General features: G+C 36.2%; 1 protein-coding gene across 3 annotated transcripts in view; it reads right to left on the reverse strand.

Moving 5' to 3' along the window:
• The window catches only part of CDH18 (cadherin 18), a 159537-nt gene that overhangs the window by 106909 nt on the left and 36128 nt on the right, over positions 1 to 16500 (reverse strand). For 2 of the 3 annotated variants that reach the window (XM_041475911.1, XM_041475910.1), the window contains exon 3: positions 12010 to 12129. The exons of the other annotated variant lie outside the window; for it this stretch is intronic. In XM_041475911.1, the coding sequence (XP_041331845.1) occupies positions 12010 to 12129 (120 nt within the window). The remainder of the gene's footprint in view (positions 1 to 12009; positions 12130 to 16500) is intronic. 3 annotated transcript variants of the gene reach the window in all.

Here is a 16500-nt window from a genome sequence, read left to right on the forward strand (position 1 = left end):
CAACTTTAGAATATTTCAATATTGAATCATGGTCATAAATGTAATAAAAAAATGTCATGCTTTAATCCTGAAGAGTGTACCAAGAGAAAAACAAGACAAAACTATGTGAAAAGAAAAAAAAATACTTCCTTAGGGACCTAAATTATAGACTGCAGACAGAGCTTCACTCCTCTGCAATGGGTAGTGAGCACAGATCTGCTTTTGCCTCTTCTAGCATGAGAATTTTCAGGGGCTTTACCTAATGCTCAAAATACTGCATAAGGAATGTACTGACTGCAAATTTGAAAAGCTCTGGGTTTGTTTTTTTTTTTAACTTAGGGATAGATTTTAAAAATGTTTTTTAAAATATGAAGAAAAACATCCTCCTTACAGAAGTTTGTTGACAAGCAGCACTTGCAACACTGTCAGGGCACCAACAGGGCTGGCAGCTTCTAGGGCCCAGGTGACAGGGGGTGCTAGGATGGTGATGGCATGGCTTGGCAGCCACAGTCAGGGGCACTGGAGCAGCCCCAGTCCCAGGCCTTGGCACCTCCTTGGGAGCAAGGACCTGGGAACAAAAAACAGACCACCTTAGCCAGGCTGACACATGCTGACTAATCTAATTCTTAGAAAAAACCAAATCAAACAACTAAGTCTTATTCACAAATGAAGTCATAGTATGTAGGTGTAAGCAAAGATAAGTTAAAAAAAAAAATTAAACAGAATCCTCTACTAGAAATACAGTTACAGAGTCTCAGGAAGTCTGGTTATAAGTCCCTCTTAAATTTTAAATTTAAAAATATGATGGCAACTCATAAAGGCAGTTACAAAGAAGTGAATTTGCTGGTTACTGTGTTTGATCAGAGCCTATCTTCAGTCTTAGAGACCAGGGAAAGCCTACTTGTACTGATTTTGCTGCTGCTCTTGGGCTTGACATAGTTGGCAAGGGAATGAAAACACATTGTGGAGCACATTCAGAAAAGATGGACACCACCTAAGGGAAATGGACTAAATTTATTGCACGGCTTCCCGTTCCCCACTCGCATAGGCATTGATGGTGGGAAGGCAGCAAAGTTGAATATTCAAGAGAAGAAAAATGCTGCCACATAACTGGAAAATGTTGAATTTCCTGCATAGATCACAAGTTTCTTGGTGTTTTCTAAAAGTAATTTATTTTTCCCTTTCTCGTCAGATATGAACTGAATTATAACAGTCCCCGAATGTCTTGGTTATCACTGTAAAACTAGTGTAAAATTGGTTTATATACATGTTGTGCTTCTTTGTTCATGTAGATGGCTAACAGATGTAGAGGTTTTGTTAATTTTATAAAGTTTTTGTTCAGTTTTTCCTGGGAAGCATCTTGACTGCAGTTGCATTATGTTTGCTGGTTAAGATTTCTTGAGGAGCATTTTCTTTATACATATTCTTTGGCAAATCATTGTCATCATACTAGTTTTTTGTTCTGCATGGTTTATTACAAGGCAAGATGTTATCAGACACATTTATTCATATTTTAAATGAAAATGTATGCATTGTTTTAAGAGATGAGACTGATGGGAAACCAGATGCATACATATTTATTGATCTAATCTAGATTATTTATGAATTCTGAGACTAGCTCTGTTTTTAAACACAGGGTTTGTGAGATAAAATAAATAAATTAATAAAAATTATGTAAAACAAAACAGTACCCTAAATTGGTTGTATATTCATAATTTCCTTTTCACATGTCTACAGCTACTGGTCTTGTCCACTCCAATATGAATTAGTATAAAATATCAAAATATGAAAGGCAAAAATGTGACCTTATTATTATTAAAGCAATAACATTATTAACATAATATATCTGAAAAAAACTCCAAAAACTAAGCCAAAAAAACTAAAACGAAATAAACCAGAACTGCACGGAATTAGGTCCTTTAAAAATGTATATAACCAGGGTATCACCAATCATAAGCAGACTTTTTAACATTACCATACTGGTAGATAACAGCCCCTGGAATAAAACCTCAATGACACTTTGCCTCATTTTCACTGCCACTGCAAAGTTCCATTGTCACCTTTAACTGCATTCTGAAATTATCCTCAACTATAGCAATATCCGTAACAGTTTGTGAAAGGGAGTATCCAGTTAAACTGGAAAAGGAAGATGTGGATCAAGAAGGAGAGGTAAGTATGAATTAGGATGCCCCTGTGGAGTTCAACTTAATGCCTGGTTCTCTATCTTCATTTCATTTCCCTAGCCAAAACTTTAAGTGTGTGTGTGGGGAGAATTTTTTTCAATGCTTTGGTGATTCTTCTAGAACTAGAGATGTTAAAAATAACCCCTTGTCTAAAAAAAGGACACCCGTTAGCTGAATTAAAGGCAATAAAGTCACCACCTTACTTCACAAATATAAAGACTGATCTGTGAAAGCACTGTCAACATGTGAACTGGGGCAGAGCCTTTTAACAGTCTAGTGCATCAATCTTCTCAGTCAGTGTCCTGATCCAGTTGAGCTAGAAATTACAGTAATGTATTATTTGCTTTAGGGTGAAATCTTATTCATTCCCTTTCCCTATAATGAAACACATTTTCTCACACATGTAATTTTCATACTTTGTTTGGATGAATAAGCCTTCTGTGTTTAAAAACAGAGAACTTAAATTATTGGTTCATATCTCCCTTGTGTAAGGTTCAAAGACACAGATATAAACATATGTTTATAAAAATAGTTCTACTCTAGAAAAACAGACATTTTACAGGCATTTCCAATGCAATGTTTTCCTCATATCAAGATCTTTAAATTTTTCTAATAGATACAGCATGGTATTTTAGACCTTTAAAACAGAGCAAACTCCTTACAGCCCTCAACACCTCAGAAAATATGTGAATTTCTGGAAGTATGAAAAACCAAGCCTCTCAAAGATTAAGATTAGGAACCTTTTCCAATCTCTAATACAAAGTAAAAGCAAAGACTTTAAATGGTGAACAGAGAGCAATTTTATATCTAAAAGATAGACTGTAAAGGATGTGGCAACAGAATCTATCCTATATGATCATGTATGTCTCACTGTTTTCAGTTCAGGACCTTCAGTCTGATAACACAAATAAAAACAGTGCTTCACCTGTGTGCTGGTCTTGATTGGGATAGATAATTTTCTCCATAGCAGCTGATATGGTGCTGTTTTGGATTTGTGACACAAACAGTGCTGATGACACAGGGATGTTTTAGCCTTGTCAAGGAGTGTTTACAGAAACATGGACTTTTCTGCTTCTCACACCACTCCACCATTGACAAGACTCAGGGTGCACAAGGAGCTCAGAAGGAACACAGCTGGAAGAGCTGACCAGAGGGACATCCCATATCACACGAAATCACAATCAGCAAGAAAAGTGGGGAGAAGAAGAAGAAAGAAAGAGCACTCAGAGTTGTGGCGTTCATTGTCCCTAGTCACTGTAATGTGCAGTGGAACTCTGCTTTCCTGAGGAGAGCTGAACTACTGCCTGCCCATGGGAAGGGATGAATCAACTCCTTTCTTCCCTTTGCTTGTGTACATGACTTTTACCTTCCCTATTAAAATGTCTTTATCTCACTGGCATTGCTCCTTTTCTCTTCCCCCACTGCATTGTATGGGGAGTGAGTAAGAGGCTGTGTGTGGCTGAGCTGTCTACTAGGTTTAGCCCAGATTAAGGCACCATTATGTTTTAAGTGGAAAAGCATGTTTGTGTATTTACAGATGAAAGATTAAATATATATACATATATAAATAAAAGCACGTCTACCAACAAAAGGAACATAGTGCAGTAGTCCTGGTTAGGAAGCCAAGATGATATTGTAATCTGGGAACTTGCCAATTGCCAGTTAATAGCTACAGAAACACATGAGTTTTCTTTTTTTTTTTTTTTTTTTTTTTTTTTTTTTTGAGAACAACTTGTGGTTGAAGAGCAGCAAAGATGTTCCAGGGTAGCTGTTCAAACCACCAGATGGGGAAAGAGCAACAAACAGAGAAACAAAAAGAGAGGAAAAACCAAGGAATAGTTTCTTCTACTTCTGAACTCAATCTCCAAAACACATGGTTCATCTCACAGGAGAAGAGAAATAAGGTTAGAACATCAGGCAATCTTTTTTCCCAGCTTGTCTGCCTCCTGTGCTTGTCCTTTTTAACTGTATGATGAATGCTGAGAGAGAAAGTGTTGGTAGATATCAAACAAAGAAAATACAGGGCCAGAACACTGTTTCTGATGAGTGACCAATCCATCTTGTGCCCTGCAAAGCCTGCTCCACAAAGTTTCTGGAGGTAGATGACAAAAATTGCATAAGGATATATAAGAGGGATGATATACCACCAATATCAGTCACCCTAAGAGAAACTGAGCTAGGTTGAACAGAACATTCTGCCCCTTCTCTCTGTACACTTTCAATTAGCAAAGGATTTCTGCATTGTTTTCATGATAATGGAAAACAAGGTCTAAGCAATAAGGTTTTTAGTTGTACCAATGCCCTCACAAAGTCTCTAACTGTACCAAAATGGTGTCCTCAGAAATCTAAAAGAAGAAGTAGATTTTCTGCTGTTTGATGGCCTAAGTTATTCTTCAAATGACTCTTGAGAAACAGTGAGAGTATATCAATAGTTTGAACACAAAACAAAACTGTGAGAATTAAGTCCATTGTTCAGAGATTTTTTTTAAAGTGTCAAAACTGTAGGTGTAGAAAATCCAATATTTACTTTAAATTGAAAGCAAAAGACATTACAATATTTACTCTCACTGAGAGCTGACAGATGACACTCTCAAACAAGTGTTCATGACAATATTTTTAGATGATGCACATATTTCTGTTCCTTCAGGAATGGAGGGGTGCACTGTACAGTACCTGGTGGAATTAGAAAAACAAGGTAAGACTCTTTCAAATTTTGAGTTTGAATTCCTAGTGATCCTCTTGTCAGTGAAGTGCAGACATTGGAAAAGGTCTACACTAGAGATGTAATTTCTGTTACAACATTTCAGAAATTCCTTGAGGGAAATCAAACCTATGAAAACCTGAATATGAAATACAGTTATTAGAACTTCAAGATAAAATTTCAGTACCTATGCACAAAATCATGTTATTTTAATCCTACACACTTTTAGAAAAATGTATCACTCATTACAATAACTAAACTTTCAAAGTGATTCTTCACTGTGACCTCCCCTGGTCACAGTGGGAATGAAGCTGGAGTTTTCACCAATAGCTATAAATAAGGGTTCTGCAATGCAAGCACATGTAAAATTCTGAAATTTCATCACAGGTGTTTCTTTATCTAGCTCAAGCAGAAAGTGTCATTAGCAAACTTTATGCTTGACAACCCTTTTGGTGAATAATTTTTTCCTAATATCTAATCTAAACCTTGCCTGACCCATTTGTGGCCATTTCCTTTTGTCCTGTGACTTGTTACTTGTGAGGAGAGACAGACCTCCACCATGCTACATTCTACCTCCTTTCAGGCAGTTATAGAGAGCAATCAGATTTCTTCTGAGCTTCCTTTACTCCAGATAGGACAACATCATCTCCCTCAGCCTCAGAAGACTTGTGCTCCAGGCCCTTCACCCGCTTCATTGTTCTTTACACACACGGTGTCCAATTACAGTTTAAAAGCCCATCTGCAAAAACTGTAGATAGACGAGGCTAAGTTCACGATAAAACCTCTACAGGAGCCTGGGGACTGGCTGTGGTGTCTTAGTTGTGGATTTTTTTGTGATAAGATATTACTTCAGAGCAGAAGCATTCAATTTATGCAAGATGCTGCTATAGCACTGTAAGGTCATTTAAAAATTATTGGGGCCTCTGAGCAGAAAGCAATGAGATAGCTAAACACACTTCATTTTCATATTCACTTAGCAGTCCAACATAACCTAACTTGCATTTCAGTAAGGAATCACTAACCCCAGTAAACATGCTCATTAAACAGATGTCACTATGATATTTCAACTAAAAATGTAAAAATTCTTCAAAGGAAAAATAGGGATGCTTGTTCAAGAAAGTGGCAGGAATTGAATTCTAAAATTATTTTCTTAAGTGATGTATGCGGGGACATAGGGTCATGGAATATCTTATCATTATTTCAAATAGGACAGTAGATTCTTAACTGGAATACCATGACAGGCTGTTCTATTAAAGCATGAAAAGAGTGCTCTTCTTTTTTGAATTGGAAAGTTTATTCAATTTGTCTTTATATAAATTATAAGGAGATGCAGTAGGCCTTAATTCATTAAATTAATAATTGATATCTCACCATTAAAAGAACTTTATTTTTATTTATATTTTTAAGTAGTCATGCTTGTTTAGCAGTATTAAACTTGAGAACAAGTTGATAAACAATATATTTTTCTTGTTTTGCAACTTTAAAATTACACTCTAATTATTATTTATGCCAAAAACCTGCCATTCCCATATGAACCATGGCCAAGAACTTTAAAAAATGTATAAGAATAGTTACAGATGTGGAGAAAAGTCTTGAACTTCCAGGATGGGTAATTGGTGTTTATTAGGCTCATCTCTATGTTTGGAAGCATCTATTCAGCCATTGACTGTGTTTATTTGCATTTGTATTGTGCTTTCAGTCAGGAACCAAACTAGATAATCAGTGAGTAGGTAATTCCTTGTAGGGATCCTTGAAGCTATTGTTCATGTCTTGTGAAGACAGAAAGCAGAAGGATATTGACCCTCCTCTCACACATCATGATTACCCTGGACTAATTTGCAGTGGCATTCTTTGACAAATAGAAATACATATTTCTTTACTGTTTAACATCTTAAAGTAAAACAAAACAAACAAACAAATAAAGAATCTTATACATGACTAAGATCTTTATAATATTGTTGCTGCAACAGCAGAACATTATAAAGACAAATACAAATATCTGAGGGTTTTTTCCACATTCAGTTCAATGACAAATGAGTTTTCGGTCCTGCCAATGTCTACACTTAAATTCAAAACTGCAATGAATGAAGGTTTTATCCCTTATTTTATAACAGTTGCAGCAGAACTGCTGATTTGAAAAGATATATCCCCTACACACTGCTTCACTCTGTATATGTGGTTCAGAAAGACAGATGTACCTGAGAAGAGCTGTGTGGAACTAACATACTATGTGGTGTTCACATTCTCTGAACAGAGAGAGACATAATTCTCTCTCCCAGGATTTTTTCTGGGGAAGGCAATGAGAAGCACAGAGGGAGAAGAGAAAACAATTCTTATCTCTACTTGCTGCTCATGTTGTTTGGCACACGTGGAATGTGTTATGGAGATTGTTTACCAAAAGGAGGGAGTTTGTTAGTTGGACTCTGCTGATGGTTGTTTGGATTGATTGGCCAATTAGGTCAAAGCTGTGTCATGACTGTCTCCAGACAGTCACGGGTTTTTCTTTAGGATCTTTTTAGTATAGTTATAATATAGTATTAGCATAATATAATGTAACTTAATAAAGCATTTCTTCAGCCTTCTGAAATCATGGAGTCAGAGCACATTATTCCCTACGTTGGTCACCCTGCATTGATAATACTCCAGGTAGGATTTAGCACGTAAGTAGTCAAATTGGACTACAGGTTTCACTTTCATTCCCAAAGCATGTAGCAATAGAAGGTGTGCTGCTATAGCTGCAATTAAAAACACATAGTCTATCTTGAGGTTTCCTCAGAAAACAAAAGAGCTCCTGGGGCTGGGTTACCAGTCAAATGTTGGCTGTTGCTGTTTGATGAGCCACACTTGACATAAGCAAAGAGCAAGCAAAGGATCAATTCTAGATCAAGTTTATGGATCAAAAGACCTCATGGTTTGGGAAAGGTGGAATATTGAATTTGCAGTTCAAACTCCCCGGATTTAATGTGTATTTAGGCATTTCAAAAGATGCTGAAAGTTTGAAGACAGGTAGTGGGGGGGATATATATGTGAAAAGGTGGGAGTAGAAGAAGGGAGAACCATATTAAAACAATAAGGATCTGAAAAACTTATTTGCTCCACTGTTCACTAATAACTCATTTTTTATTTTCTCTTTACAGAGAAGTTAATGATACTCTAAAAATATAAGCATTTCATGTTTTCTGGGGTTCCCTGAATATTGTATGATTTAAGAAATCATGCAATCCTATATGCATAATCTTTGCAAATATACATAAGGTGACTCCTTCTCTGTCCTTTGCCATCATTCTTAGTACATTCTTATTTATAAAATTTCAGCAGAGTGTCTTGCTGCAGTTGGGATGGAAAACATAGTAAACACTAGAAGCTATTGCAGGTAATTATTAATTACGTAACTAGCTACTATTACACTCCACAGCTAATTACCAAAAGTAATTAATAAACACAAATACAGAGCAATTCATAGAAAGCCATTCAATATCAAAGGATTTTGAAAGTCTCAACACTTTAGGTTATGCATGGAAAGTAATTTTGACATTCACAGCCAAAATTCCATAGTTGCAGCAAATTTCTATTCAGAGAATTCACAATTTTTCCCTAGGGGAAAACAAAACAAAGCACAGGTCATAGAGCAAATCAACTGATAAACTAGATTGTTGGTAGCCTGATGGAGATGGGGTTGCTGCACCTTCCCATTTTTAATCCCTGATTTAGAAGCAATGTGAGGTCAAGCACTGTTCCCACAAGGCACAGACACAGATGCAACACGCAACGGGTGACACGCAAATGGAATAGCTCAGCACTCAAACACAAACAGCACAAACAGCCTCATTCTTCTCCAGCTGACCAGAAGGAAGGATGATTTATAATTGGAAATATACTCACAAACTCAGCATGGATTGCTCCTGTAATTTGCCATGCTTGGTCTATCCAGTAGCCAACCCCTTGCACTTTGTGCTATCTCAGCATCCAACTCTGGGGCCTCCAGCTGCCTTCCAGCTCCAGGTACAGACCCCCTTTTTATCCTAGACATATTCCCACATCTCCACTCAACCCAGTACACTTATTGATCCCCCACAGCCTTACACACTGAGTATATCCAGTAGCAGTACCTGGACCCCTTGGGCCCTCAGTTCCCACAGCCATCCAGCTGGCTCCTGGTTCCCTGGTCTCCCCTTGCCTGATGCACAGAGATACACTACTAAAAACAGGACTATCAAGCCACATACCGCACAGCTGCTCTAGACTTGTCTTGGCTCCTCCAACAGCTGACTCCTGAGCTTTCTGGTCTGGACTTTTGGCCAAATGGATATTCATCACCCAAACCACTCATCTAGCTTGCTGACCCTGTAGTAATAGCATACTGGCATAGACACCCATGTAATACACTTACAGTCTGCATTTTCCAGTTTGCTGACACCAGACACACACACCAGACCCCTTTAACTCATTGTCTGCTCCAGCTGCTAGCACTTATATCTCCGCTCACACATGCATGCAAGAGAGAGACCTTTTACTCAGGAAATGGAGTTGGAAATGGAGCATAATAAAACATAGAACAGATTGCTGATCCAGGGCAGGGCATGGCCAGAAAATAGTGCTGAGCAAAGCCTGTTTGCATATGGCTGGCCCCTTTTATCCTCTTATCCTTAAAGCAAAGCCTGAGCAAAGCCTGAGCAAAGCCTGTTTGCATATGGCTGGCCCCTTTTATCCTCTTATCCCTCCATTTTCTCTTGCTCTTCTATCATTCAAGGATCTCAATCATTCCTTTCCCTGTCTATGGTAGTCCCTCTAGATATCCAAGAGTAAGTATGTACAGTTCCCATCATCTGCATCTCATAATGTGTCCCATGGGCCTGTAATCAGTAGCTTTCTCAGTTGGAAGGGTGATCAGGCCAGTGTCTCCTTTTGATTCCTCATGGATGGGTTTCAGCCCTGGCCCATAGGGCTGAGGCTGTCCTGCGTCAACCCTAGAAGGATCCAGGCTATTTAGGGCAGGGGGTTTTCCTCTCACTGCACTGCTCCTATGCCCCACTTTGAGTGTGTGGAGAAGAGCCTTTTATCAGATAAGCTGACAAAGCTCTTTTGCCAGGAACACACTATTTTCCTGCTTCAGAGTTTGTAATTTGGTGCTGTTCCTTTATTATACTTTAAATGTATGAATTCTATAGCCTTATTCTATGATCTTATTTAAGCGATTCTAACCTAAGATTCTAATGTCTGGACCTTTCTCTTTCCCTCTTTTGGACCTCCTTTGTTGTAAAGGAAGTTTGTGCATGTAAGTGTAAATTCAGAAGACTTCCAAATAAAGTATAGTTAAGCTGGAATTGAACAATTGAGGTATTAGGAAAAAAAAAGCCACAGAAATGCTTACAAATTCAGAAGAGTCATGTTTTCAGAAATAAGTGTTAAACCCCAAAAATTCAAAGTGAACTTTTATAGTGAAAAATGCTATCCATCCATACTTTCCCATCTTTTCCAATATTCTTCTTCCCATTTCATCATGTCAAATTAAATTAACTGCTATTGTAAAATTATAAAAAGGCAGCTTATAAAAGCAAAAAGCTTCCTCCTGTTTTTTCACTGTTGCACTATTTATCTCATTTCACTTTTTCATAGACTATGGGATCAGGATAATTTTCATATTCTATACAAATATCAAAAAGAGTTTAAATTCATATAGTGTTATTAAATCCTTGTCAAAGCCTAAGGCTGGAAGAGTGAAAATACACCACCATCTGTTGTTTCATTATAACAATACTATTTCTTGTGATACAGACTTGATACAGAGAATATCTATTATGATTCTTCACTGACTGCATAGCAGCTCCAGACTACAAGTTCTATACCATTATAAAAAATAAAAAATTCAGGCCATTTCTTCAGAGTGCCTAAATAGTTTTATAAATATGAACTAGTTATATTCCTAAGGGCATGGGGAATGTGAGGACTGTACCACAGATTTTCCATTCTAGGCCTTTCTAACGTAAGCCCACAAATTTTTAGAAAATTTTAGGTCAAGGCAGGCCTTTCTAACATAAGCCTACAAATTTTTAGAAAATTTTAGGTTGAGGCAGACCTTCCTCTGAGGGTCATGGAGTTTGGTCTCCTAATCAAAGCAGCACTAACCTCAAAGCTCTCTGAAATGGCACAGATGCTCTTCTGCTGTAGTGAAACCAGGGTACACCTCCAAGTACCACAGAGACCAATGTACACAAGCCAAGAAACTTAAGTGCAAAATCAGTAAAATGGAAACCATTTACACTCTAGGTATTTTACTTCAGCACATTCAAAAAGTCATTATTATTCCCTGCAGTTAACTAGGGAAAACTACACTGTTCAGTGTGCTTTATTTTTTCCCCCTCAGTATTAAAGCTTTGATATAGACAGGGAAAAACAGTTTTAAAAAACATATAAAAATATACTCTCTTAAATTTTATTTACCAATTATTAAGGACTTCAAATACACACTAAAAATGTATAAACATGTTAATATCATTATCATAATAATGATCATAATAAAAAATCATAAACTAATAACAACTGCCATCCCCAAAAGAGATTTCTCTTCTCTTTAAATAAAACAGTTTGGATACATTATACACGGCTTACACTTTGTGAAAAAGAAAAAAAAAAGGGTGATGCATAGAGTTTAAGCATAAATATTTCAGTTCATTCTACTTCTCAAATCATAGAATGAATTTTCAGTTAAATGACAGTCCTGCAATTTTATGAAAAACACAAATTATAACAATGTATAATGGCACAAGTGTTGAAGCACACATCCAATAATCCTCCCAAGCCTATCCTTCAGACAAAACAAAGCATCGAAAATCATGTGTTAGGCATACTTGAGTCACTTCCTAAAGAGAGGCTTGAAAAGATGAAAGAGTGCTATTGCAGTTTGGCTGAATGGTTCACATCATGACACGATGCAGAATTAATTCTGTACACAGCAGGCTCATTTTAGTACTCAGCAAAACATAGCAACTTATAAATTTCATAGTGGTAAAGTAAGAAGCGGCCCACAAAATCACTAAGAAAAAAAAGTCCACATATCTACATTGTGTACATTGCATTTCATTTAATAGACTTAATTAACTGCAACATAATAGTTAAATCATTTGAACAGAAATATAAAATACCCACCTGTTTTGGGATCAACAGAGAAATATGGCTGTCCCTGAAGAATACTGTACACTACTCTGGCACTGTTTCCATATGTGGGGTCATCTGCATCTGTGGCTGTCACCTGTAGAACAGATGTACCTGTATATACAGGAAAATAAACATTAACTTGCAATAAATAAAATTTCCCAACAAATATTTTCAAATACATTAAAAAAAGCCTCTGAAGTCCTCACATTCTAAAACTGAGAGATTAATAGCATGTTATCATCACATATTTTTTAAAGGAAAAAGAGTTACACTAATTTGAAAAAAATTGTGTGTATGTGTAAATTGATCACACACATGCAAACTTAAACAGAAATTACAGAGATGTAAATATAAATAGTAATTATATAGCATGTAATTACAATAAAATAGTAATTACAATAAATAGTAATAACATGCATATTTACATATGTTCACACACATAGATCCCAAACTTGTATATTGACTTCTAAATAACACAGGTTTATGGACTTCAGGATTATCTTCATCTACAATACAAATTAATGTTGAAGAATTAAAAGTAACTTGCATAAATGCCCCCAAATGAATAAAAGCTGCTAAATGAATAAAAAGTCTAGCTATTGGAATGCATCAAAGATCTGAAAATGAAATAACTTCTAGAAACAAGTTGGGGATGCAAATTGGAAAGATGAGTTCAAAAGACTTTTTTTATGCTAGTAACAAAAAACACTAGAAGAATAAAATCACATTTTTTAGCATATCACTGGGTGGGTTTAGTTATGAGTAACCCTTTTGAGAAAATAAAATGCATAAGTACTGCACAGATAGAATGGAGACAAATGATTTTTTTCATTTTAGTGTATTTTTCAAGGCATGAAATAATGAATCTTTGCTATCACTGCCAAACACTTCCCATAAGAAATCAGTAAGTGTAAGATTGTGAGTTAATAAAGGCTCAGACTTCATTCTATTTGTTTATCTTTATGCAGACACAGCTTTATACAGGTTCCTTGGTCCAGCATTAAAATACCACAATAATAACAGAACAGGCTGCTCTTACATAACACTGTACCTGAAAGCAGATTCTCATCTAAATTAACCACTGAGGTATCACATCGACTCTGAGGTGTTCAATTCACTTTTAGTGGAGAGGAGAAGGGTTTTTGAATTGAAACCCTTGATCTCCTTCATTTTGTTATGCTTTGATTTTCCTTACAGAACTGTTTCAGAGAATGCTAACTAGATTTCTTCAGATGCAACTAAACCAGGAGATGTGCTTTAGCAGCACATCTGATTTATTCTGACTGCTAATAGGCACGTAGTCTCAGAGACCAGGCAAGAGCTGATCTAAAATAAGATTTCACAAATACATATGGCATGGGCATCAGTTTCTCATCAGTTTCTCAGTTCCAGTTATTCAGCCTCTTAGATCAATTTGTATTGCACAGAAATATTTGTTAATGTGCACACCCTCAGTATCCTCTTGATTTAGAAGTAAGTAAAGTCATGGAGTCTCACTTCAGGCGAAGCAATCTAACCATGCAAACCTTCACAGATTTGGTTTCTACTCTCTTTGAGAAACTCTTCATTCACTTTTACCATGCTAACTTGGACACCAAGAGGTGCTCTTTGTATCTCTACTGGAGACTTAGTAAAACTATATGCAAATGCTCTGCATACTTAAATACAGTGTCTTCTGGTCTCTGAAAAGCCCAAGTGTATACAGTCTCACAGATAAATGTATTAACAAACCAAGTATAAGGATACTTGGATGAATTTGAAGTAGAATAGTGCAATAAAATCAAGCCGAAGCTAGTTGTATGTTCACAATTATTCAGAAGTTAATGTTATAGGTAACTACTAAACTACTGTGTTTGTGTTCATGTGGAAAGGTAAACAAATGTGAATGAAAGTTTGTGTATTTTTTCTTACAATGTTCTAGAAATCAGTTCAGGCCTATTTATTTGCTACCTAAACACAGACAAAGAGGTCACTTCCAGGAACAGACATTTCCCCCTGCTAGTCCATGACATTGAAATGCTGTAATGATATATTTCTGCAGCCCAGTTTGCAAATAATTTCTAGCTTGAGAGGAACTTGTAGGGTTCAACCTTGTGGAATCACTGAAGATTAATAGGTTACAGATGCAGAATGATTTTATTTTGTTGTTGTATAAAACGAAAGCATATCCATTCAACTGGTATAGTCAGTCACCTACCAGAGTTTACTATCCAGAATGCTGGCCAACCTCTGTACCTTTTTGTCTATAGTTTTTCCTTTTTCCAGGAAAACAGTTACCAGCAGTTACCAACAGTTACCAAACTGTGAGTTTCCATTAGCACTTTTCCCCAGAATTCTAGGAAATCAAGATAGGTCTTGAACTCAATAAACTCAAATTTGGCTATTTCAGAAATTAAAAAAAAATCAGAAATATTGTTATTTCGTAATTCTCTCCTTCTTTGAAGACTTTCTTCTCTCTCCTTGTTTTAAAAGAATCTTAGTGCTTGTATAACTCATTGATGTGCGAGAAAAGAAACAGAACCAGTGAAAGGCAGCATCTGACGTAAGCAGCTGACTGGTCATTTTAGCATGAATGGAATGCCATTGCATCCAAAAATTTGCCATAGTGATTTTCTAATACAACTGTATCTCTCTCCCAAGAATCGCCTGATAATAGCAATTTAGTATCAAATAGTGGTAAAGTGTTCTCCTTCTACCTAAAAGAACACTTAGGATCTTAAATTTTAACTCAACCTCCCACCTTACCTCTCAAACTCTCATTCAGTGGAATGTAGCACTTAGAAGCTTAACTTCTTCACTATCTCACACAAGCACACTCAGCATTTTATAAGATATCCCCATACCAGCCTTTTGCCCCACTCTTGCCTGATTTGCTGAGCGCCGAGGAAAGGCAGCTTGCGAAAGCTGGAAAGCTGCCGGTTAGAATGCCTTCCGAAAAAAAAAAAAGTCAAAGTGGGTACTTTTACCCTCCAACTACTCCTTTCAAAGTTAGCATCATTCAGACTCGTCTGCATGACAGGCAAATCACAATTCTGGATACATTTGTATCATTTAGATGCAGCATAATTTTTTGTTGTTGAGCTAGGTGTCGTTAAGGATTTAGATAGAGAATTACACAGTAGTGCTCTCTTGCTATTTTAAATGTTAAAAAGTAAAAAAAAAAGAGCAATCAGCTACAAAAGATAAGGGTCTAATTTCTCTGGACACCACAGCAGAGATGTGAACATCAGACCTGTACCTTCTCTTCTTCCTTTACTAACTTACTGTGAGAGTTCCGGTCAAGAAAGTTTTGCAATGAAAGAATTTTGTCCCTCCAGTTAGGAAATAAAAATGACGTTTTTCCCCCAACTGGAATCTCTGCTTATTCAGAGTACAACTAGCATTTCATGCTTTCCCTCTACATTTAAGAGCTTACATTTTGGGCATTCTCTTTCCTTAGTTAATGCTTTATAAAGAGCTGTAAAACATGTCTGTATGCTCTGAATACATTTTGTATGCTTTGTCTTTTTTTTTTTTTCTAGTATTAAAAAAAGGATTATTCAATTGGGGGAACAAAATTGCATTTTTTATTTCAAAATATCTCCGTTTGGTTTTTATCTTTTTTTTTTTTTTAATATACAGTTTGCAAGAAAAAATTTTGTGAAGATATATATCTCAAAGAAAAGCTGAAAGGGAATATTGCAATTTGTCTCTCTGAAGACAATTTTTAAATTTTTAATGAGGCAGTTCCATAAAATACATCTGCTGAGAATGCAAATTTTTATGCATTATTTTTCATAGTTGTCTATACTATTGAATTTCAAATGGATCAATGTTTAACAAAAAACTTTAAAGAACTTTTAAAAAGGTGAAGTTTAATAAATGCAGGGATTATCTGCCTAACCAAAGGAATTCTCAATACTGTCTGAAAACACTAACAAGTCAACAAAATATGATTTAATTTCACAACACAGAAAGTTTAATAGGCACTTTGAATAAAAATCATATTTATGAACAACATTGCCTTCCAGATTATCTGAAATTATGACTACCTCACATTGGAATATTCTCAAAAGAAGTTCAGAAATGTCTACTGTGCCTATTAATTTCTTAAGTAGAATTTATTGGGAATACTCTTCTTATCAGAGAATCACAGAATTGTTAGGGTTGGAAGGGCCATCAGGAGGTCATCTAGTCTCAACTCTAAACTATCTCAGCACTAAAAATTTAGCATGGAGAGTTTCACTCATTTTGCAGCTGACAATTAACACATCTGGAAGTCTTTTACTGACTGAAAAATATTCTTATTTTCTTTTGATTTACATGAAGATGACTTTCACAAACCTTAAAGCAGACTACAGAGATGTCAGTATAACTGAGTTTTTCATACTACAGAAGAAATAATTTCAGATATAAATTTTGATTCTTGAGCCAAATTTTATGGAAAAGTTTAATTGAAGGCAAAGAATAGACATTTTCTTTCACCTCTCCCAGAATAGTACA

The sequence above is a fragment of the Pyrgilauda ruficollis genome, unplaced genomic scaffold, assembly GCF_017590135.1.
Source record: "Pyrgilauda ruficollis isolate IOZ18807 unplaced genomic scaffold, ASM1759013v1 scaffold37, whole genome shotgun sequence".
Taxonomy (NCBI): Eukaryota; Metazoa; Chordata; class Aves; order Passeriformes; family Passeridae; genus Pyrgilauda; species Pyrgilauda ruficollis.